The sequence below is a fragment of the Hylaeus anthracinus genome, unplaced genomic scaffold, assembly GCF_026225885.1.
Source record: "Hylaeus anthracinus isolate JK02 unplaced genomic scaffold, UHH_iyHylAnth1.0_haploid 11982, whole genome shotgun sequence".
In the NCBI taxonomy this organism is placed as follows: Eukaryota; Metazoa; Arthropoda; class Insecta; order Hymenoptera; family Colletidae; genus Hylaeus; species Hylaeus anthracinus.
Genome location: NW_026534330.1, coordinates 6,203,944 through 6,230,261, shown reverse-complemented (window position 1 = coordinate 6,230,261; position 26,318 = coordinate 6,203,944). Strand labels below are relative to the sequence as shown.

Sequence of the window (26,318 nt, the reverse complement as noted above, 5' to 3'; positions counted from 1 at the left end):
TCAGCAGTGATATCTGATATTGACCATCAGTCTGCAACACTCAGTCCCAAGTATGTTACTAATTTTTGTCTGCAGGCATTTTATCATGGTTTTGTTCTTATCTAACTAAATAGCAACGCTTTATTTAGAGAATATTCAGGAAAAAAATTTTTTTAATTCGTAATTATAATACGAAAGCGATCTTTTCCTGGTGGTATCTTTTATTGATAAAATCAAGCATAATTGCTGGATTTTCCAGAGTAACCCAAAAGTATAGTTATCACATTTTATTTGCACGAAACAATTCTATTCAATATTTAACGCGTTAGCTTTTTCTTCAATTTGAATTCTCAATATAATTCTCCCTAGAATATACTATTTATATTTTTTATGTTTTATTTTTGTTTATACTCCAGAGTAAATTCAATTATAAACGTAGACAATAAAATTTTGTCCTGTTTGAAATCTGTATTCAATTACGATTACACGGTGTATCGGACCATACCAGTTGTCATTATTATCAGTAACCATGCAATTTCCATCTTTATCACCGATCGAAACAAATGTGAGCGGTTGAATGGAAGAAACAGTCTGCAAATGCATCGCGATTGTTGGCTGAACTATTGTACGTAATACCGCAGCAATAAAATATTACGGGTATACATACTCGCTATTGTGTAATAGAGGAAATAGCATGCTGTAGCGTGTACGATAACATTTACCTAAGTGAAAACGAGAAGCAAAGTACACAGTTCGTTGTAGAAGAGGCGTTATTTTATTTTAAGTTTCGGTTAATTTCTGACTGGTTGAATGATCAAGTACAAATTTCGAATATTTTATTCTTGTATAGAACATTCCAAATATGAATCTGGAACGTTTAGTTAAATCTTACAAATGTACATTTGAAACAGGTATGAAATTCATGAATGAAAATATTCCAGGTTAAAGCACTTTCATAGAGCACCTATGTAGAATTTAGCATAATCAATAAAGCCAGATATGCATCAGTCATTCTCGTAATTAGCTTCACAGGATATTCATTTGAAGTGCATTTTGCATTTTATAATGTGATGTATCTTGTAATAGAACGAAAATTGGACTTGATTGTGTTTGACTTTGTCTTATTACTAGAGCAGATTCATTATTTATTTTAATTTGAAACAGAGCAATAACAAAATTGATACCAACACACAGCGTTAATGCAACATAAACATATCGAAACATAAATGATATAATTGATATTAATAGATTCGCAACCTTTATCAGATATTTATTTGTATTAAGGAAGCGTCCACATACTTCTAAGCGGGTAAATTAACGTATTTCTCTATTTCCCAAGCATCACGCATTAATTAGTGAAAACAAATTATTAGACAGGCACAAGCGTCGTTTGCTCGAGTTCTCGTTGTGTGCCATCGAGCAAACACCCCATGGAAACATTCAGCGCGTCGAGATGTGCGTTCGTCAACAGTGGAATAGGCACTACTGGCGCGTTCGCGCAAATATCGAGCGGCTCCGCTTCCCTCGGTCGGCGGTTCACGACGAAAATGCTCGAATCCCGGCGATTTCGCCCGATCTCAGCCAACTTTGACCGAGGGAACTCTGGGTCAGGTCAGCCAGGTCAATCGCCCCGGCTGTTCGTGTCGCGAGAGACCTCGATGACTTGGCCCCTTGAATCCCTGCGCTTTGGATGTCGTTGCGCGAGGAACGAGCTGCCGCGACCTGGGCGTTGGAGGCAACAAATCAAACTCGGTTTCGTCTGAGAATACCAATTGCACCTGAGCCAGTCCTAATGGAAAGGCACAAGAGGTCGAATAATGTGAAATTTTCGGAAAGTTGAACGATAATATCAAAAATTTCATTTGTAAGATTAAAGGTTAAGGATATTGTTTGTTGAAATATTTGGTGATTCCATATCTTCTTGGGAACTACATAAGGTCTCCGTAGGGGTACATTTTGTTTAGCTTAAAGTCTATCATGTTTCCTTCTCTGAAAATGATTCAGAACCCGTTGATCAAATCATTAGAGTAACTTCCTCAAGGAAATTTGTCTTTCTAAATATTTTCTAACGGATATTTATGGTTAGAGGTTGTAGTCAGTGGTTTCCTTCCTAGTCTCGTAAGAAGCCGGCACATTTATCCGCCGTGATCTAAACGAGCGTCTACAGGGTGTATATAGTAATTTCGGTACACCGTTATCTACCCCCCGACTTGTGGAACAATACGTTCGTGACCTTTGCAAGACATTGTCGATAACCAACGTGGTCAATTATTGGAATCTACTACCTTTCAGCACATTATTCCTCACGTTACATCTTCGAGAAGGTATTGTCCTGTATCTAGGGAATATTCATTCCATCGTAAATAATAATAATAACAATAATTGAGGGGTTTTTTGACTTTTAAAAATAAAAATCGATACTTACAAACTTTTCACACTCGAGACATTTTTAAAAAGTATCCACAGGTTTATCTAGCGTACATTTGTTGCGCTTGTTAGGAATATAAAAAGACACCGATTTATTTCACTGTACGTGATTGCCCTCCCCACCTGGTATTATATCTGGAGCTTCCTCCTCCCCTCCTACCGATAACGAGTCGTTACTAACACGTGCATAAATACCAAACGGGAGGGATTAAATATTAATGGTCTCGCGGGCCGCCGTGTATCGTGTATTTTTTCTTAGATGCCATCGCAGGAAACATGTAATAGTGTAACAGAGAAACGGAACTGCTTTCAGACCACTTTAACTCGTATACAACGAGCGTGACTTTGTAGTCACGCAACACACCCTCCTCACGCAAGCTGCATCCCTAAGTCACGGATTATCTAACCAGAAACCAAACCGAGTACACCAAGAATTTATTCATTTGTTTCAGTAATTAACGAGTGGAAGCTCAGAATTAACAAAACAAGATCAAAACATATATAAACATACTTCTGATATACTTACTATTATCATTTACATATTTTAACATAGATTCAATAGATCCAATTGTTGCTTACGAGTTTCAAATTGCCACCGTTGCCACAAAGTGCATTACTTAGCGTGCATTTAATTTTCTCGCTGTGAGTTTCCTTGAAATTGAGACGGAGCTCCTGTAAACTGTTGCGTTTTTAATCAGTCAACCGCGATACTTTCGGATCGATGGCACACGAAGGTATTAAAGTTCACGGACATTTAAATTCCTCGCCTCACCTCGTCCTTTAATTTTATTAGTCCTCGGTCATTTCGAAAATCCGTCGCATACGTTGACCGCTTTTACATTATCGGGCAAATATTGGAAAACGTGTTAACGGGATTGGTACGCTGCGGGTAACTGCAACGGTAGGATGCTTGATCGATTAAACTTTTATCGATTCGTAAATTATTTCCGCCCGTGAACGTTCCCGAGCTATGTTCGGGGACGCGTTTGGCGTTATTTAAATTGGCGATATCGCCCAATGAACGTTGTCCGCGTTTCGTTTATTCCTTGTACGATCGCATTTATGCAGAAGCTGCTATGTTTGGACTTTGTTTCAAGGAAAATTGGAGCAAGGTTGATCAATTATGAAATGATCCGTTGTAATTTAAATGCTGATTACTGGAACAATGGGCTTTATTTCTTGCCAGGTATTCAATAATTTTGTGTCGACAATTCGCGTAATTGTGCCAATAGGAGGGGAACGATTGTTGGGAATAAAAGCCTGGTAAATGTGATTCAGGAGTTATCTTCAACGTTTCGCTTATATTTATACGATTCTTTTCATGCGACGAGAATACGCGAATGAAGTTGGACAGTTAAACACGTGGATTTTGGTTTCCAGAATTGGGTTCGAGTTATTAAATTAGAAATATATAATATTTTAAACAACTGGTACACGTTTCAGAATTGTGATTCTTTAAGATCTTAATTAATTCAATTTAAAATCAAATTAAAAACACAGATAGCCTGTTCAAGCATAATTATTTATAATAAAATAGTTATCAAATCTGAGTTAAATCTTGTTCAGTTTATACTAGAAAAGGATCATATAAAATCAAAGCAAGAATAGAATTAATAATAAGGGAACAAATATGTCATATTTAATTATAAATAGAATCAATACGCTCTACTAATAAATTATATACTATAGAAGATTTAAATATCAACACTTAATAATATATTTTATTACGTTGGATCCATTTACCACCGTCTTATTTATTTCGTCGGACTTCAGATAGTCTAAATTGACTTCGTAACTGGTAACGAACGAGCTGACACTTTCCTGGCGTACGTACTTAAACGATAACCATCATAGGAATCGAAATTTCAGCTAGGAGCGGGTATCGCGATTAATATCACAGCGGAAATGAACTATCGCGGCAGAATAGAACCGCTCGCTTCCTTGACAATGTCTTATGGGCTGATCCACTTCCTCGAATGATGTCGTCAATGATTTATGAGGCACTAAGCTCCATCCTGCCTGATCTCTTCCATCTGGTGCCACTTTGTCAGAGTACCATCCGTGTAAACATGCTTCCTCGAGAGCGATTGGACGTTACGTATAGATACTCACAGAGATAGGCTTTCTCATTGATAGTAGACAAGCTTCATACCTCGTTTAATAGATATTCTACAGCGAAATTAATATGGGAACAGCTGATTTATTTGAGTACGTTTAATAAGTATTAAGTTGGTGCATATGAAATGTCGTATTTCTAGTGTTTCAATCATCCGGGCCAATAACATCCATTTTAATCTACTCTGCCATCAATTGATTGTAGTCGTATTAAAGAGAAATAAATATCCTGTAAACACTCACATTAGAACCTTTTTTTAACAATTACGGATACCTGAAATATTCGTGTAATTTTTTTTACGAGTATAAACTTGTGAAAATGGTGGCGAAAATTGTTAAAAACAAAAAGTCACCTAATTGGACGTCAATTACTTTTCTATTAAAGACATGTATCATTGTGAGGGACTTCAGCATTTTTTATTCCGCAATATTATTTTTAATTCTACATCCAAGAAGAGAAAAATTAATGAAAATATGGGTACCGAGTTTAAAGTTTAAATTATGAAAAATCTTGGAGCAGTATCCAGCAAAAGTTTTGTGAAATCCGCTTGACAATCAGTGTGATAAGGACTTATTCAAATCGGATTGAAGTTGTTTGAAATATTTACCATCGCGTTCGCTTAACTCTGAAAATAAATCATTTTTAGAAAGTATACAAGGATTAATTCCGGTTTTTAAATTCGGATAATTTATTCAAACATTTTCATGTTGCATTAATCTGTAGAAATGTTAAAATGAACACAACAGATTAAGATTCAACTTCAAAGTGAAGTAAACACCTGTGAAACCAAAAAATGGTAGTCGCGAAATCTTCACTGTAACATCCATGGCAGTTTTCCTGGTAGCACTCGGTATATTTCGGATAGTTTCCCAAGTAGATAGAAAAAGGTAGGATCGGCGAATCGAATCACGACACACGTATCGCGTCGCAGCGAACGTGTCGAATCCTTCCCAGGGTCTCGTCCTGACTTTTCGTTGGTCCGATAATAAAGACGGATCGCAGCGCACGAAAAGGACTCACGCGTGACGGAAATTTCTAATGTCGTCTGACGAGCTCCTCCTCCTTTGTGAATTCCAAATTCCTCTTGATAATCGCACGTGTCTCGCGACATTGTAAATTGTACCAGCGACGATTTCCGAGAAAGTATTCTTAAACAGCAGAACAGAGAGTGGAAATTCCTGCAGATTCAGGCGATACGTATTCATGAAAGAATTCGTGAAGTAACAAAACGAAGCCTCAAGATCAACGGTCGTGGCAAAAATTGTATGTGAGAGCAAAATGAAGTTTGAGAGGTTGTCTTGACTTGATGCATATATTCTCCAGTTATTGTTATCAAAAATACGAGTGTTTAGGACCTATAAAAATATTTACCCTGCGGATGGTGTATATGTACGCCCTCGAGAAATGAGCTTTTGTTTCGAAAATAAAAATTGAAAAGTTAGAAGTTGCAAGAATTGAATTTCAGGAAAAAGGTCTTCCAAGTTTTCAATTTTTATCTCTGAAAGTATATGTCGTATGAATAAATTGTACATATAAAACAGTTTCATTTTGTCACTGTCTATAAGATGATATTTTTTTGTTTAAATTCTTTACTTTCTTTTTATGACTGGAAATTTTATAATAGTTATTTCACTATATTCTATTTTTTTTCCTGGATCTAACATACATAAAAATCAAGAATGGTCCACAAACATCAAGTAAAGTAGTTAATATAATTTCTTTCTCGCCCATGGGCTTACCCTGAAGTGTGTTCTCTCATAACACGTAATCCCTTAGCTCTCAGCCTTGTCATGACCCTGACGTCGAACATAACAGCCAAAATTGCCAGAAGAACGTTATCGGTCGACGTAGCATGATTTTCCGTGGCGTTTGCGTCCTCATCGAACAACCCTCGTCATCTCGGACATAGCGTATTTTTATCTTCATCAAATTTCTTTCCACGTTTCGGTTCCCTTTTCAACTGTAGTATCCCGTCGTCACATCTCTCCTCCCCCTCCCTGTCTCTTCTTCTCGATCCTATTAATTTCGCTGGCAGAAGTTTCCGATTCAGCAGGAATTCCTTCTTGCTGAATATCTTTTCCGCGACCAAGGAGGCAGATTAAACCAGATTAGATCAGAAGACGACCCGGTGGAACTTTTGCTACTCGTCTGGGGGCGCACCGTTAATTTTCGGTTTCAATTTTCGAGCCAGTCCAATGCATTATGTTGCTTTCTTGCCCCCTCCGACGCCGGACCGATGACAAAGTGGCGGCTGTAATTCATCCGGAATTGCGTTTCTTTCGCGTCTGCCCGCCACGTCCCGCCCACTCCTCGCGTAACATTGTCATTTTACTTAACGGCCTCCGCCGACGGCGAAGGTATTGGCCGTTTGACATTATCCGAATTAAACTCGGGATCACGGTCCCAGGTCCTCGGGGAGCTTTACTCTGATTTTTCCCGAGGATTCGACAGGAGTCAAAGACGTTCGGTGCGCTGGTAACGACCCCTTTATTGGATCGACGCACGTAAAATGGCGTTCATGGAAATGAGACTATAGACGCGCATAGTGTTTCAAAATGTTTTTTGATATTAAAAATACTTCAAAAATTAATGTCTATTTGTATAAATTTATAATATAATTTTAATGAGGAAAATTAAGTTGATTTTCGAGAAATTTTCCTTGATGATTGAAGTGTGAAAATTTCGATCGAATTATGGCTTTATTAACTCCATCATTTATGATTACTATCCATTAATTAACGTTCCTAGGAGACGGTTATCGAATATCGGTTAATACTTATCATCTATTTCCGATGAAATTCTGTGTTCTGTCGAATGAACTCGGACATGCATAATGTGTGGCTAAAAAGAACTCTCTTTTTTCGAGCAAATAGTCAGGCCCGTTGCGGAATATTAATGAACCTTGTCATCCTGAATATTAATGATCAAGATAATGAAAAATGACCCGAAGTGTGACAACGGCCTGGGGGTCACTCTTGTATTCACTTTTTCCTCTATTTTTTGCGGGTCGTTACCCTCTTTCGCCTGTGACTTTTTCTGGATAGATTTAAGCAAAATTTTCGAGAGGGTATAAGTGGTAAAAATGAACTAAATCTTTTAACTCCATCCTACAGATTAATAAAAATAATAGAAATTAAAGACAGAGAATAATAAGGGATATTTTATTTTAAGAAACAACTTACGTTTCAGTCCTTACACATTCACTTTATTCCTTAACCATTTTACACTATTTAACGAATTATCTCTATTAAGACGATCAATTTCTTCCTCTGTTTCTGGTCCTTTCTCTCCAGAGAGTTATCAAATATTTAGTTCAGGCAAAAGAAAATGGAGTAAAGTGATAGACATAGAATTTCAGTAGATGGAGGCCAGGTAGAGTTCACTTCCATCGTATTTTCGCATTTCGAAGACATCAGCAATATTGTACAGTATCCGATATCGGCTTTAAGGTATCATACTTTGTTCTCTCTGCAACACTTATCGGTTATCCGATATTTTTGGATGACGAGTTTTGTCGAGCAGGTTGACTGGCTTGGGATGAGCTTAACTGGGTTTCATATCGTCAGGTACTTTGATAATTTCATCACGTTTAACCGTTATGCTGTCTACCTTCCATGGACGTTCTTTGTTATCTATGTTTTCGAATTTTATTCTTTTCTGTCATTTTCTATCAGGGAAATCTAATGGCAGGTTTGAACTTGTTTGAAGTGGCTATGTTTCTTTACTTATTGTCAAGATTATGCTGTTCTTCATTACAATCTGTGCAGGTAAAACTTTGCAAGGTTAACGAGGGTTAACGAGGGTTAACGATAGAAATAAACGTGGTGAAATCAATAGCAGCGGTTTGAAGTGGTTGGAGCGTGCAGCGTTGCCAGGGCGGACATTATGAATTTTTCCAGACGAGTCGCATTTCGGTTCCGTTACCTATCGTTTCCTCATTATCACCGACGCGATTGATAGTGCGGCTGCCTGTGGCGTACCTTAACACGAGCGTCCGGAATCCCGCAAATAATAATTACGATCGCGTGCGAGCCGGTTATTAGCACGAGTACCGGAAACTGCTTCTGTTACTAATGATTATGTTCGTTATTCAAGTACCGTCCATTAACGGTGCCACTTAATCAGCACCACTTTGCGAACACGTCGATCCGGCTGAATCCTGGAACTAGGAAAAAGAGTTCATTGAAGGAAACGCGCTCACTATGCTTTTTAATCCGGAAACTCGCGCGTTGGTTTTGAAGTGGTGTCACGAATAAATAAATGCCAAATATTAATATTATAACAATTAGGACTGCTCTCGTATTATTTGTTACTGTTATCAGATCTCTTGATTAGAATTTTTAGAATAGGTTGTTTCACTACAAGACAAGGTTTTGAATTATTGAACGGTTGAAGATTTATCTAATACTGGAAAATTGTTTTTCACATTGCTTCTACTTCCAAGCATAGTTCAATCGAATACGTAGCAATAACCCCGAATAACTTCGGCACTAAACACTATTTTATGGCGACCATTAATATTTTTTTATCGAGTGAATGGGAATATTGAGTTAATGGACCGTTGAAATTGCAACAGTGCCGCGAACATCTGCAACAGTAACTGCATTGCGTAAAACATTACTGCAATCGCATGATGTAAATGCGGCGTTACATCGAACGAGGGGGAAAAGCCCTCACGCGTTAATCTACTATAATGCGTGGAATTTTAATACCCGCAATCATCGTGGAAGAGTTATTATCCAATGACGTACACTCCCGTGCATAAGTCACTTGGAGACGTAGAATAGTAAACGCGGAGCAAGATCAAATTCGCATTACGAGGCGATGCAAATTATGATTTCCAAACTAACATTTAACAATTTTTCACATTCTGTGTAAACAGTGAGCTTCAAAAAATTGCCACATTGTTGTTCTTAAAATATGGGACATTGCTCTCGTGAGCATTGTACCTAATTACACTTGGAATGTAGTAGTGGATTGTTTAGACAATTAATAAACACACGAAGCGCAATATCAGCACCTCAGAGTTTATTTCGCCATGCGCTGGAATCGTTAGGTAAATGAGAACGTGATTAAACTTGAATTATACCTAAATGAAGTCTCTAATATAGAAGCCAGTGGCTATCATCAAACTACTGTCAAATTGTCGCATTCACCTCATATAGATGTTAATTATCATGGAGTGAAGCGTCGTCTGTACGATTAATTATACAAGCATTGAACTAAGAGGTCTCGTGCATTTAATGAGTACCTTATCATCTTGCCTACAGTCTAGTCTAAAATGTGCAATAAATTACATGATACGTATAAATGATTTTCAAGGTAATTGTGTTTAAGCTTAGATTTAAATTTGTGCCGATTTTACATCCAACGTATCAAGACGTATCGGATGCAGTAGAATTTTTCGAAGGAAGTGCAAATAAACGTTTTTCGGTCGACTAGTGTAATTAGAAGAATATTGGAGAGTGGCTGCGCGCAAGATTTACCACTCACCGTCGATAACGCCGCGAAGGGTGGGTTCGAACGGTCATTCGCTGAAAAATGCCTGTTCCGTCGGCGAATGCTCGGTGAAAAAGTGGGGTAATAATGCGCCCTCAGCGCCCTGCCCACGCCAAGACCCTATTGCGGCACGATTCCGCTTCGGGGGAGAAGAGGGGGAGGTGGAGAGGGCTGGTAATATTTCGCATTTTCGCTTCAGCTTCGCGGAAAACTGTAGCAGTATTATTTCGTGGATCCAGGAGTTGGCGATATTTACATAGAGGGGTGAAATTCGCCTGGTCGGAATGATTCAACAACGATCTCTCCTGATCCTTATGCCTTACGCAAATTTTATGGGCAGGTATTTCGTTTTGAACCAAGGGATGCTGATTTTAATGTGAGGGATTGTTGATATAAACAGAAATGTTTTACAACGATGATGACGTTAATAATATCGAAACGTATATATTCACAGGATAATACGTGGGTAAAGAATATTTTTCGAGGTGACTTTCAAATGTCCGAAGTACCTCCATCTGCAACGACCACATTAACTTTGAGCCCTAAAGTATATCCTGGGGTGTATCCTGAGGATATAAACCCTTCCTTAGACGTTCGATCGATCCATTTCGAATGTCCCCAAGACGTTCCTTCTCCGATCGGCAATTCCATCCGAGGTTATGGCACGAAATTTGGCTCGAAAGCGAGCGTGTTAATTGGCTTTAATGATCGCGCCCGAAATAGAAAGGGGGGTGGTGGTGGTGTGTAATTGCTGAAGGTCTTCTCGTTGCCGCGTTCCAGTTACATTTTTTTCCACGGTTCCGGTTGGCAGAAATTCTAAAGACACTTATTTCGTGAGCTTTGGCCGCTCCTTCGTGTAACAATGACTGCACTTTGCGCGCTAGGCCCGCGCGGCAACTTGACCCACTTGCCGCTCTTTTCTTCCTATTTACTTTTTAACTCGCGCGGGGGACATGCGCCACGATTGACATACAGGCACCTCCGTGCAGGAGAAGAAGGCACACAACTGCCTTTCGAGCCGCGGAAATTTTTCGAGCGCCGTTTTATTCAGCCGTGAAACACTAACGACCCCCCCCGTGTGCTCGGTCGCGCGATGATTTTTTTTTTCAGCCGCCAAGCGAAATGTAATTACGGCCAGACCACCGACAAGGGGGTTGGGAATAACGGCTCGGTGTGTAGGGGGTATCGAGCAAATAGGCTATGAGAACATTCTTTTACGAGCGTTTTGCCGAGCGCGGTTCTCTTGGAATAATTAGCACAAAATAAATGCAGGTTTCAACGTGAGTGGTGCTATTACGCGGGTAACCGTAATTATAAATAACGCAGACACCGAGGGAAAGATGGCGGATGGAGGGGAACGTATTCTCAGCACCTGAATTTTTCATTCGAAGTCGTCTCGGGTGGTTTTATATTTCTTTAAATTCTGGGAATTGCATTTCAGTCGAAATAGACTTGAGTTTTCTAGACCTGTCCGTAGAGTTTTCAATTCTGAGGTCGTAATTTTATTAATTATAATTATTATAGCTATTACATGTTATTCAAGGAAATTGTATTACGAAGTTCAAAACACGTACTGTTTTTCATTTTTATGTAGTCATAAACTTAATGTGAGCTATGCATGAACATCATCCACGAATTAATTATGAGAGTGACTGCTGAAATTGTTAATATAAATTCATAACTAAAGTTCGCAATTATATTGCACGGGAACATCTTCGTTAGATCAATATCAATCTAAATTTTTGATTCTTTTGATCAAAATAAATTCCCTCTCAGTGGCAAATTTTTACGACATTTCGTAAATAATTTAAAAACCAATCATTGTATTTTTAACTTAAAATCAGCCATCAACGATTTCTAAAATTGTTTCCAACGCGAGTTTATGCTGGAAGACTTAACAGGCAACCCGGATACGACTGTAAAATATTCAGGAACGATACTCTTCGCGGGTATGTAAGTAGTCTAAAAGATTCCAGAAAGTTCCAAGTCATTCTACTTAATTGCAAAGTTTTTACACGTCCCATTTCCTTATTCTAGTAGCGCGGTCATTCTGTTTGTCAGAACTTCTGGTGATTAATAGTGTTTGCTTGTTCTAGTTCTTATGAAAGCATTTCCGATTTCAAAAAGCACAATTATTTTCCCATAAATTATGCTTTGAGATTCCGACTGACACTGTATCTTCCAACTTGTATCGTCTTGTGATCACTTGTCCTCGAAATCTCCTATTCGTAACTTCTTCGCGCATTCGAATTCTAATTTTTTAGCGGCTTACAAATCGTCTTTCGTGATCCTAATTTAACGAACAACACGTAACAATCTGCAAGCTTAATATCTCTGGTCGACAAAGCCTTTACTCCTCCATTCGTTTTCCTGTCGCGTAAACCAGTGAGAAATCTTTGCTTTAAGCCGTAGAAACGACGCTTGCCTCCAAAAGCCACCCGTGCAAAGAAATCCAGGGATGGCCAATGCAAAACTTCGACCGATAAAACACTGCCTTCTACGCTGGAAGACGAGCATACCAAAGTTGCCACAGTTTTTCACGGTTAATTTGCGCGAACCACGCACTTTTTCCCCTTGGATAACTTTGGCTGAGGAAAAGAAACCTTGAAGTCACTTGTCACTTTATTTTTTATGACAATTCACGTTCGAATGGGAAATCATTTTTTATTTATGAGTGAGACTAAGTAAAGTACATCGTTTTTGTTTACAAAGTTAATGTACACATATAATATACGTAAGTGCAGTTATAAGTCTAAATGATTCGGTCGTTGATAGCGCGGTGTTAAGCGTTCGGACTTGAACCGCGACTATCTGCTTAAGTTTCGACATAAATACGTCGACGCAAACAGGAACCAACGTGTCTCGTTTCGTTACGGTAGTGTGGGCCGGAAATTAAATGCAGATACCCCGATGCTCATTTCCAGCTTTCGCAGTTAACAGCTAGTTTATCAATGCGCCTCCGCTGCGAGCGGTGAAACTATTTGTAACGTCGAATTACCAGATAACAACGTTTATTATTCGACGTATAGTTACTGTCCATCGAAATGTAGCAGGTACTGCAAAGGCCTAAATAATATTTTACATACGAGGCTTTGGTTTCGAGAAAATGTAGAATGTCTGATCATTCCTCGATGTTTCTACTTAAATTAGGGATTTATCGTGGTTTCATCCATCATTGTGTGTTGCTAATGTCTTTTAACTATTCAGAAACAGTTGAGGATGGCAATATGACGACACTGACTATGTTTCCAAAGTGTAGATTAAAACTGTTATTTAATACATTTTATTACATTTATTAAATTTTCACTCTATTAACCATTTATCTCTAGAGTGTATATTTTTCCCCAGTGATATTAGCGTAGATATAGTTCCGTAAAATGTTAACGCTTATTCCATTGTTCTCTTTTATAAACAATTCCCATATTCCTGTGAATCAAAGCTACTTGATTATCAAACAGGAATTACGCGTACATGTTCGTGTTTCGAATATAACAATACTGTCAGAAATTGTATTGCACAATTATAAAGCGGGTTACAACCAAGCTATGTCCCATCCTAATTTTATCATTACGGGTTTGCCAGTATCGCGGATATTTCCAAATTATCTCCGCAATCGATCTCTCATTTTTATACCACGATAATTCATGCGTATAATCTGTATGCGAATAATACGGATAGGTTTACTTATTATAGCGACCTAATCGAACATGACACCACACAGTAGAGTAATTAGACGCGCGGTGTGAAATAGAACGTTTGTATCTGTATTTTGGATTATTATCGACATTCATCCTTGATTTGAAATTACGAGAGGCAAGAGAAATGGCAAGTGGAATTTTCCGTGTTGAAATTTACCACCCATCTAATTTTTCTCGTTCGATAAACCAATGACGGTTTCCGTATTATTAAACCGGCAAACTAACGGAAAAAGTAATTCGTTTTTAATTATTTTCAGTCATGCGATGCGTGTTCGCAAAAGTTAATATCGAACTCGCGAAGTTTGATTGGACTGGGTCTATTTAGAAGTTTTATTTTCGCAAACATAGAAACCTACGGCTATGAAAATCGATGATAAAAAATGTGGTCCAGTTTTGATGAATTCACTAAGTCGAAATGAAATATCTGACTTACTTTCGAAATCACTGATGTATTCATCAAAAGTTTTATTTATATCTATCGAACGTGCTTACTTTGATACGTGTTCTAAATGAGAGAAATGATATCTTTAAACCTGTCTCAATAAATATACGTACTTCAAACAAATTAACATAGCTGTAGCTATACAATAATTAATTAAATCCTTATTTTTCAATGAAACCCTTAAATCGACGAATAGAATACAATAAAATATTTTTACAATGGACTCTCCACATCAACGTCGCTATGCATGAAATTTTTGACGGAGGAGCTCTCGTAGGTTGTTTTAATATAAAATTCGCTAGAAATAGGCTCGAGCGATGAAACAGTTTACGGTGTAAATTTCCAGTGGGTTGCATCGGTGGGCGGGGTTTAAAAATTAAATAGCCTCCGTGTCAGTAATTGACAGGAATGAAGACAAAAGCCTATTTTAATCCCTTCAGTTTCACGATTCTGGTAAAATACAACAGGAGGCTTCGTCGTTGTTTTTCGCGTTTCCTTTTAAACTAGCCGTGCCAGCGAAGAAACTTCGACTTTTGCCTGGTTCTAACGGCGTATTTATTGCGTCCAACACGGGAATATCGACCGAGCGTTTTTATGGTCGATACACAGCCTCTCTCGACCGAAGAAGCTGTGAAATATTAATTTCAGGCAACGTTCCGTCGCTTTTTCTTCAGTACGAAGTTTATATTTTTTCTTTTCCAACATCTTCAATTAAAGTTCTAATTATTATTTATCGAAAGTGTTATCCAGGCAGGAATTTTGTCTTTTTCTATTCTTTGGCGTATTTTCGGTCTGTTCGTATAATTTAATTTGGTCTTGTCAAACGTAAGATTGATACTGCTATTTGTACCATTTTCAAATATAGATTTTGTATGCATCTGTGTGAAGGGATCAATTCCACGTAACAATTTGAATCGAAATAGTCTTTATTCGAGGCTTCGTTCTGGAAATATAAGCTGTTAATGTTTTCACGTGCGTTTTACAGGGCTCGGGTGCCGCAGGCGTCAGTAGCCGACTCGACTATAAATGGTGCACACCAAAAATAACATCAGTATATTTTAATTGCTTGTATCTAGAGAACGAAGCTTCCAATTGGAAAATGGAACAGGACATTTCCATTCCTTTTTGCATGGAAAAGTAATTGCGAAAGATGCAATAAACTTAAAAGAACAAGATATTTTTTTACAGTAGGAGACCAGAAAATCTCATGTAGAAATGAAGACAAATAGTTAGAATAATATTTTTAGAATAATATTCTAATTTATTTGTACAACTTTAGATTACTATACTTTTCCCTACTACTGTGTTTCATATACACATATGTACGCTCTCATGGGACAGATTGTAAATTGGTACGCGTGTCGTTTTACAGTTGAGAGTTCCACCATGGTGATCCTTTCCCGTAAATGGAAAATTGTCAGAGTCCATGTAAAAAAAACATCTAAATACAAAAGTACCGCATTTGCTTGTTTTTCAGCGACAGAAAAGAGAATTTGCTGGGAAACTCGGCGAGCGACCGCCAATTTCCTTCCGCTTTCTGCTCTCCATTCGTACGTCCCACATTCTCGCTCGGAAAACTGAACCGTGCACATCGCGCGCACCTCGTTCCCCTCTTGCCGGATATTAGAGTTTTATTGTCGCGGGACACAATTATGTCGCTGTTTGCCGTTGTCTCATTGTTTTAGTCTGGAGTCCATCTTTGACTCGCGTTGGAGGTCACTGCTCGTGATCCTCATTTATTCTTGGGTGTTTCTAGCTTTTGACTTTGGGTATTCTTTAAACTGGAAATAGTAAATGTGAATTAGTATTATAGTAAATTAATTTGATTATATGAAATAATATTTTAGGTGAATATGAAAGAAGGAGGAATATTCAGGGTTGGAGAATAAGGGAGGGGAAAGGGGTGAAGGAATTTAGATTTCGAGGTTCAGAAATAATTCATGCTATTTCTCAGTATAACTATCCTACTGAAATGTGTCGAATCGTTCGAGAGTGTTTAATTTACTTTTATTTTATTAAACTCAGGTAAATGAAATTATCTAAACGAAGTTAGGATATAAATCCATGAAATTTGAAGGAAATCACACGTACGTTTTCAACTATGTTCCCTTTTAAAATAAAGCAATCCCAAGACATTAAGAAATGTAAAATACTAGGAGTTGGGGATTCATGACCTAGCGCTCTCTGTTCCATTCAGCAACCACTAAAGTAAAACTAGGATCGACAATCCCGGTCGATGGAAACTTCACAATTTTTCTCCCCGTCCAACGCAATTCTGAGTTGGCTCAGAAGAAAAAGGCATCGTGTAACTTCCAATCGGCGAAAAGTTTCTTCCGAAAGGGGTTGCTCTCCCTTTCCGTGGGTTCGCTTTGGAACTCCGCTTATTGGACTTCGGTAACCGGCATCCTCGATTGTTGTCGGAGCTCCACGGGTCCACGCAACCCTCTATCCCCCTCTTCCGGAGAATCCCGCGAAAGAATGCCGGGACACGAAACCCAGCGAGTCATGAATAGATGAGAGGCAGATAAAATTGAAAAGTTCGCCGCGCTCCATAGGATCCTGTAGACACGGGTGCCTCTAAGTCGCCACTTTCGGCTACTCTCGGAGCTTTCTTGGGGTGTGGACAGGGCTTATAGTTCCTCTCCTTTGCCTAGGCGGGATTACGCCGTCGAGTTTATAACCAGGCGCATATTCAGCGACGGGGAAACGTTTCATCGTCACCGCGATTTCCGATCTGACCGCGGCGGAAAGAGTCTCTTGTGTGTTTTCCCCACTTCGTAGTACGCGACCACGGGTTTCGTTTCTTTTCAATGTTTCCACGCGATCCTTGCTGAAAGAACCGAGATAGGTGTGATGGAACAACCTCGTTGCTAAGGAAAATTCGGTGTCGCGACCCGGTTTCGAAACGATTCTGGAGCGACATCTGAGAAAATTAATCAACAGTTTTGGTTAACGAAGTTTGTCGACCTTTTGGGTCACATACAGAAATAGTTTGAAAATAAGTGCAATCTCTAGCGTGTCATTCCACTAAGAGGGTTGAGAGAGATCCATGAATAGTAAAATTCCACCCTTTTCAACCCTCTCATGATTAATCAGTAGAACTGTTTAACTATTGATCCATCTCAAATGTCTTCTAAACTAACAATTGATTATAAATTTTGCAGGCAACCATCGCCAGGATCCGGTACAACCGGCACGTCGACGGTCACGTCGAATGGTCCCGATGGAGAGAATAGCCAGAGCATCAGTTTGTACCCGGTGGGAAGCGCTGGCTCGGCACCGACGAACGCAGCAACAGCTACGACGATCACGACGACAGCAACGGTGCCATCGGTCACGACTGGCACCGTTGCTGGCACAGGATCCGGAGCCAACATCACGAGAAGCGTGTCAGCGCCCACCCCACCGAGACCAGTTGTTCAGGTGACCAGCTCCGCCAGCGTCCTTGGATCCCAGAGGCCCAGGTTGAGGAGAAACATGAGTCGCTCCGAAGCTATCAGGAAGTAAGATCGTCTATCAATTATTATTGGGCCCATAAATAGGACAAATTCCGAATTTTATTTTTCTTCATTTAACGCTAAACATACCTAAGTTGAACCAAAGACCTTCAAGTTCAAATTATTTCTCTCTTAAGACACATTTGTAGTATATCTTTTTGTCCTAAATTTCCATCTGTTTTCTATGAAACACCTTTTTACTTTCCATCTCTTTCAATCGAAGATTTATTTTGTAATTCAGAATGTAGAATACACATTTCATTTATCTTCTATTGGAAAAGTATTTAATATTTTTGGGATCACAAAACTTATGTTAATTGAACCTACTTTCTTTTCCTATTTATTCCCCAATGCAATAATGTAGCTGCGGAGATATTGTTGGAGAAAACAACACCAGTGCCGCTTTATTTTCTGTTCCAGCTACATCAGACGCGAAACAGCACAATTCTTCGGCGTGGACGAGGAGTCCGAGGCCTTGGAGAGACAAAGATGGCTGGATCGACGACGGAGAATGGCATCGAGGAAGTATGGCGCCCTTGTTCCGGAACACAGACCACCGGATCCTGATATTACAAGGGACGTGCCAGATACCACGGATGTGCCGGTGGTAAGTAAATCCGCTGGTTATTAACCTATCTCAGTTGGGAATTAAACCGTTGACTAACTTAAGGAAGCATTTCTCTTGAATACTTCGACGTCAAACACAGAAAACTATTTTCCATATATTTTCAATTAAACATTTACCGTACTTCGTCTCGAAAATAATTAAGGGAGAATTGGACACAAAACTAAAAAAATTGAGAAAACAGAATTTAGGCCAGTACGAGTAATCATGTCCCCTCTAAGTTAGATATGAGGAAATTCGTTAAAACTCGTGTATGTTTTGAAACTGTGAAGATTTATTTCTCCAGGGTGTTACACTGAGAAGATGGCAGCAACCAGTCAGACGGAAAGATTCTGTGGCTAGAATGACGCTTTCTGGTCTTCATTACGTCGTCGAGGTGAGTCCTCTAATAAACAATTTATCTTTGAACGTGACAGATATCCATGTATTTAAAATTTTTTTAAAAACAACTCTTATTTTTTATTTTACAATAACTAAATAGAAATTTCCCATAAAGGATCAGAAACGATCAAACCTGTTCGTAGCAGCAGTTAAACCCTCCGACCGCGATTAATTTGATTTAAATTGAGTACTCCTAATCACCCTATTTATTAGTATACCTACCTTCAATCGTTGATACACAGGGAGCGATTTATTGCTCTTTTTGCTCGTTTCATTGCTCGCCATCCCCGATAGGAATCAAATTGAACGAATTAATCAGTGTTTCGTTATCGTTCACCCGACGCGCAGCCTTCGGTGGCAAGGCGAGGCTAAGTTTCCTCGGAGTTAAGTTGTACGTTTCCACGGAAGTCTGTACGATCATTACGCTAACGAGGTAGCGGTAATCATCTTCCGGTTTTCGGGCATCGTCGCGCGCCGAAGTGGCTTTGATATATCTCACGAAGTCCCACCCGTTGAGTTACTAATTTCGAACGTGCATTAATTACGATAGCCGATCCACTCTGATTAGGAATTTCGAGCTAACGAGGCTGTGATTGATTCGATTGCTTCTCCTTCGAACACTTGTCTCTGGATTTAGAGACTTGATTTAAAAAAAGATAAGTTCTCTTAACATTAAGTATAATATTATCTAAACTCCAATTATCTTCAACAGTGCTTTTAACCTCTTTAATTTTTCAATAAAGCTCGTGTATTTTATGAATGGTTTTCCTTAATTTGGATCTCATTTAAATCTCATTATAAGTTAACTAACCCTAGTCTTTTGAAACACTGACGTACTTTCAAGACGATTTTTTGTTAAAAGAATATTGAGATACAATAAACAATTTTTGATTTCGCGTACGATACATAAAATAAATGTACGATTACTTTAAATCGTCCCGCAACAATTTCTCTATGATAACGGAAAGAGGGCTCCATACTTTCAGCGCCCCTATTAATTTTAAGCGTTCCATTTATTCGACTTCCGGAGAGGCACGTCTGTTCATATCTCCGCGAGCTCATCTTAGATGGAGTTCGAAACAAAGTCAAAAAACTAATTAAGCGAGAAGATACCAGATAACTTGGAGCCAGTTCCAGAGACGAAAATTCACCAGAATTCTGCCAAGAAGTTATGGTGGTGAAGGGAAGGGGCGAGACTGTTTCACTCAATGGGAACCTGTTGTGTACTTTCAGCGAAGTGGTAATAAAAGATGGAAGCTTAACTCGACAGAAAATCTGCCGTAAAATCGAGTATAATTAAACGGACTGTTACCCCGCAATTTATAATTACTCGAACAATCTCGCGTTATTATTCGTAATTTCACCGTTCGAAGAAATTATGAACTTTCCGTTCGCCGGGGCTGATTCGTATTAATGAAAAAACTTTGATCGGCGCAAAGTTTGCATAACGTTTAACCTTAAAATTTCATTCGCTCAAACGTTTATTACAACCGAACGGGAAACTTAGAACCATTTGAAATTTTAATTTAAAAACTTTCGGTCGATTTCCGACGTTATCGGTTCGATGTCTCGAAAACACCGCGCGAGACTCTTTACAACGCGCTATCAGATACGATTTGAATAAATAGATGCTATACGGAAAAATCTAGGAAATTATTTGAGTCTAACAACTTTTTTATTCAAAGCTGACGATAATTATCGATATCGTTTTATCACGTGAAAAAAACAATAACGAATACCAAAATTAAATTTAATAAAATAATGTATACATTGAAGTCATGAAATGTGAATAATTGAGAAATGGAAAACTTACTTGCGTTAATGTTGAAATTTAATACATCCATCTTTACTGAAATATCAGTGGAAACCAGTAAATGTCATTTAATTACTTAATCCGAATAGACCGTGTTAGGATTCGCGAAGTGTAGAAACAGACTTCCCTTCTGCTTTTAAGACCGTATTCAGCAAGCAAATCTCACGTCCGGCTTTCAAGCGAGAATGACACTTCTGGCGCTTTACATCGAGCTGTGAACATAAGCTAAGAGCAAACGGACAAAGAAAGTAGATTTAAACTAGAAACAAGGACAACATGTAAACACTCTTTGACACTTTTCTTCGGCTGAAACTTCCCTTTTTATTCGTTACGTTTTTCTGCCAGTTATCAAGGCTTAGGAAGTTACGAAAGTTGAGAATGGTTTCATACTTGCCACATATTCGAACGAAATTATGATTTTTTGATTTACCGATGTAGAAAACGAAAAGTTTGTTCATAAAGGTTCCTTGAAAATTTGAATTTTCACTATAATCGAACAATAATCTTTAATGATTTCTATTTTGTACTGGCGGCTTTTGATAGTATTGGATTCCAATACTGAACTTGAACTCACTTTCTCGAAATAGTTATGTATCCATTTTCATAGACGTTTAAAGGACTTATTTATGCTTTTATCGTTAATATGTAGGTCATCGTTGCAAAATACACGATGCTTCTAGATGTTAGCCACAATAGCTATCCGCGCAGACTGTGGTATTTATAATACATTTTTTATCAAGAAAGCCATGTGAAAGCGTCGAATATATCGAGAAAGTCCAAATGTTGACCATATTTGCACACAATAGAGATCCTGTTAAACGAGAAGAAACTCTAATTTCCTATAACAATTGTACCCGTACCATTTGCGCGAACCAAATGGAAATATCATTCGAGGCAAATCTCATTAAACACTGGAATTTTATAAGTCGTTTCCCTTCTAAGAGATTTGTCCCGATTCCAGTAAGCTCAGGAATTATTCTCGGCGACCTGTTTCCGTGGAAACCCACAGTTATACATCCTATTATCGACAAAATTTTAAATTTTTATTAGATTACCGTGTTAAAAACATTCCATGTATGCTGCCGACTCGAAATAAGTAAATTGCTTTAACCGATTGAAATACAAATTAATTCACTCGTTGTTTTTCATTTGTATCGTTAATTTGCGCAACGTCCATCTGACTTGGAGCTTTGAATTTAAATCGCATTTTGAATTTAATGCAAAACAGATTAAATAACAATCCCCAGTATTGTACCCATTTTCCATCCTACTGTTTCTTAAAAGTCCTCGTGCTTATGAAGAATACATATTTTGCATTCGTTTATGTTTTCGCTTTTAGCCTTGTTAATTCTATTTTTGTATACAATATTTTTAATATTCAGCATGCTTATTAAAATGCTACACAGAATTATATTTCAGCAAAAGTCGTATAATCTGGAATGTTTTTCTACAAATTTTTTGAACAATTATCTACACTTTTTAACCGAGTCCCTCACCTGCTGTCAATGCAACTCGATCAGAATCATTGCTGCAGATTTAATTACTCAGCCAATCACTAAGTAAACCTACACGATATTTATTATAAAGACTATTTTATTTCTCCTGGCAGTATATACCTGAAACAATTTTACCTCTGTCTATCAAAATTTGAACAGAAACCAGCAGAGCCACACGTGAAAGTGTGATCAATCAATCGCGAATTTCGTTCCACCCTGTATGTCGAACGTGTACCTCAGTCTCGTAGATCGGTTAGAATGGTATTTTCGTGGATTTTTTGATATTTTACCCGTGTTTGGTCGATGCAGACGATAGCCCGGGGCGTCTCCACGGGCATCTCCATCACGGATCTTTCGTGTTTAACCGCAAACAGCGCGAAAATTGGAATTATAATTGGATCGTGCGGAACAATAATTGTTAGCCTGGGACGTCGTTTATTCGGCCGACGCGCGATTCCCCGTTTCCATTCGTTCGCGTCTCCCTATAACGTTCTCGTTTCGATTTTGAGATAAACCCCGGATGTGTGCTCGTGCACATCGGAACACGTACGAAAGGGATGTTCCCGAGATGTAATTATGGTTGTACGAAATGTGCGGACGAATTAATATCGGTGGTTTCGGGCGACGTGTTTTATTTCGATTGTAATTCGAGAATCGAACGAGGAATCCCGTGGAAAATAATTGCCAACGACGGAGCATAGTTTGCTAATGGTCCGTGGTCCGAGAGATCTGCTTGCTTTTCATTGCGAGCCTGATAGGAATTGCGAATATCCTGTTAAGAATAGTGGAATTTATAATATGCTAGCTCGGGAGGGACGGTCTTAATGAATATTTAAATTACGTTTATGTACTGCCAATCAATTCTACCGAGTAATGCTCGCGGAGCACGAAAATAAATAAGGACTAACGATTCGGTCTTAATGGCGAGCAATTTATGGATAACGTTTCGATTCCATGAATCTTAAGGGATTTTCGGAAGATATTCTAAATAGTTATCGTTTTGTAGTAAAACCATCGCGTAAGACAAGATATAGAAAATGTTTATAACGAACATGTGCATATAAGTCGAGTATAATTATTTATATGCATTAATCATTCGTTCTCTTTTTCGAAATTCTTTAATTATAACTCCTTAATAACACTGAAAGCTCACAAATAACATATAAATAATACAATATTATATTCTTAGATTAAACTTTACCTACAAATAACCACAACTATGGACCTTTCTATACTTCGCGAAACTTTTTCTAACAGAAGTCTTGAAATAACAGTTTCCATAGAATTCTCATCGCAAGAAAGGTGTATGTTCTGCAAGAACAGTTTTTAAAAAAGTTCCCGATGTAAGCGTTCCTTTTCCATAAAAGCATCGCAAGAACGGATGGTTTTATTGAAAGAAAAAACGCGATTTCGAGGAGAATTTAAAAACAGTAAAAGTTAACTATTTCCTTTTATCCTTGATCGAAATAGGTCGACCATTTGCAACGAGCAGAAGCTTTGACAGGCGTGCAGGAGTATAGCGAGCTTTCTTTTTTTGTCGTCGACACGATTGTAGAGGGGATGCAATAGCAATCGTTCCAACGTGACGTCGAATTCTCGTATAATTGCGAGATTATTGTTTGCCAGCGGCCGTTGCGCCGTGCAACTAAATAAATGTAGATTCTCCGTTGTAATTTCGACGGCCAGGGAGGAAATTGATTCCCGACAGGATCCAGCTATTGTTCCTGTATCCGAATGCAGCCATTGTAGTGGGTTTCTGTCTGTTCCCTTCGATCCCCATAGCCTCGCGTCGCTCTTTATTACCTGCTCTTTGTTCCAGCCGCTTGCCCCAACGCTCGTAATGCTTATATAATTAACCCTAAACACGAATACTTTTGCGTCGAGAATTTAATCAAAAGGACGATAAATGCGATGGAAGCTCACGACTCTTTGAAACACTTTAAATTTGGTCGTGTATCCGAAATTCCGAACGCGCGATTCTCGTCGTGTGGGAATGTTTATCGTGTCCCTTGAATTTGTTTTATTTACTAAACGAATTTATTCGTTAGATTGAAATCACAAAACTGTACTTAGTTAGTAATTGTATCTAAATTTAATTTTTGTGTAATGCTGCAATGTGCACTCGTTGATTTAATTACAAGTTAATGGCTAATATGCTCAGTAATGAGCATGTTGCTAATAACCCAGTAGGGAGTTTAATAGCCTAACGATAAAAAAAAAAGTGCATTATCTAACGTTCATGAAACTTGTCAGGCTTGCGGGCTGGTTAAAAATAAAAGACACGAATTTTTTAGCTACTAAAACTTGGGCTTCAGGGACGAAATTACTCCGCGAAGTTTCGCCTCTCTAATTATGTCTTGGAAACTATTGGGAATACAAGGAACTTTTAGAAGAACATTCTTCGTGGTTATTACGGAAAGATCTTGGTGTACACATTAGTAAAGAAAAAAAAGGAGAAAAAATGCCTTCCACTGTCGCCTCTTGTGTTTTTAATATTCTTTCAAAAATGAGATAGCGGGCTGTTTTCTTTTTTCTAAATTGGTTATCGACTGAAAATGCCTTCATTTGACATTGTTATTATATACATATTAACAATTAATAACAAAAAATGAGCAATTGTAATGATGTCTTTGAAGCGACAGTAAATAGAAGATTGTCTATACGTACTTTTGTGTAAACTGTGATATTTTCGATACGAATAACGAAGCATTCATTTTTAAAGCTTTTCTATACCTTCACTACTTTTGAAACTGATACGAAAAGAGTACATTTTTGGAACGCTCATCTTAAACCCGAATTTCTCCAGTTAAAAAAGGTGCACGTCTCCTATTATTGGCTGCTCTACAAACCTACAAAATTTCATCGAAGTTGGCGTCAAACGCCTCTCGCTTATTCATTATTACCAACCGAGCTTACCTTGGAACACTTTAAATGCATACAAACTTTATTTAGAAATTAAGTGAGTGAGTATTTCCAAATTTTCTTACTCGATTCTGAATAAGAATCCTCGACAGATCCTCGAAAACAAGAAAACTGGATCAAAGCCCTCGTTAAAAAGATTATCATCATCATACTGGAGCTCGTTGCACGTCGGTTGTTATTAAAATTTTCGGATATTATTGCAAAGATATTCATAACTACGGGCAAGGGTTTATTAACAAGCAAAATAATACATTTCATTTAATCATTCAAACATTTCCTGTTTCGAATGCATGGGAGTAATATTTCTGTCGGAATTTACGTGCGAATATGATAGCGCACATGGAAACAGTATTACATTTTTTTTTCGAGGCGTGTATTTGCATAATAAATAATAAAATCAGGCCGAGAGAGTAGGGATTCTTAATCATTTCATTTCGAAATTGTATGCAAGCTACAAGTACAAAACATTTTTTGCTTATTACAATTCGTTCTGACACTTCAAAAGAGATTCAACATTTTCCGTATTATTTTCATATTAGATAGAAATATACCGGATAATTTACATTGTTAAGTTCTTACGCCTAACGAGAACTCATTTCATTATCTGTGGACCATAAATTCACATAAATTATTGCACAGATGGTTTTGCAAACTTCCATTGCATTCATAGTATCTTATCATGTAACTGCAACATCTGTGTCTACATGGGAGATGAATAATGGTAATTCATTCTGTGTTATACTAAGAATACTAATATTCATTCGTAGATAGGAAAATAAAAATAACAGGAATGATTGGATTCTCCAAAAAGGGTGTTAATGTTCATTTATAATAAAACATAAATTGTAAGGTAAAACGTTCAACTTTTCTATTATTAATGAAAATGAATTACAAGTTAAAGTGTCCACCATTACCACTCTGTCAGGTGTATTTTAAAATTAAAAAACAAAATTCTCAGCCTCCTTTGGAAAACCCCTTCATTATCGACTTCCACGTAATAATTAAACACTTAAATTAATCTGATATATGACAAAACTGAAATCAGTCGAAAAACACGAGATTTAGAAGGTGTAGTATCGAGTCAAGGACCGTATTCGCGGAAAATTAACTCCTTTAGGTCCCTCCGCGTTTCTCAAGGCGTGCACGGGCATTGTCGAGGGTTATTCTTTTCCAGGTCACGCGTAAAATATTCTAATGGGTCCTTGTGTATACAAACGGTCCAGTTTTCCGCGCTCGAACGACGAGCGAAACACGGGGCCGGTCGTTGTCCGGATTGTTTCAGCCAGTAGCCGAGCTAAGTGGCAAGTTTTGAAATACGGTCGACCGTAGTAGTCCTTGTGTATAACTTTAGTAGACCAAACTTCCGGCGGACAGCGTTCCACGCGGCTGAGGAAACCCCGGGCTAGTGTGTACAACGTGTTTC

The 26,318-nt window shown here is 38.2% G+C and overlaps 2 protein-coding genes across 2 annotated transcripts in view; both read left to right on the top strand.

Annotated features, from left to right (window-relative positions):
* Nucleotides 1-26,318, top strand: part of LOC128886345 (neuronal acetylcholine receptor subunit alpha-7-like) — a 454,660-nt gene that overhangs the window by 13,779 nt on the left and 414,563 nt on the right. The gene's annotated exons all lie outside the window — the stretch shown is intronic.
* The window catches only part of LOC128886337 (inactive rhomboid protein 1), a 227,271-nt gene that overhangs the window by 180,794 nt on the left and 20,159 nt on the right, over nt 1-26,318 (top strand). Inside the window, exons 6-8 of the mRNA XM_054141083.1 lie at nt 17,326-17,664; nt 18,079-18,265; nt 18,570-18,659. Coding sequence (XP_053997058.1) covers nt 17,326-17,664; nt 18,079-18,265; nt 18,570-18,659 — 616 coding nt within the window. The remainder of the gene's footprint in view (nt 1-17,325; nt 17,665-18,078; nt 18,266-18,569; nt 18,660-26,318) is intronic.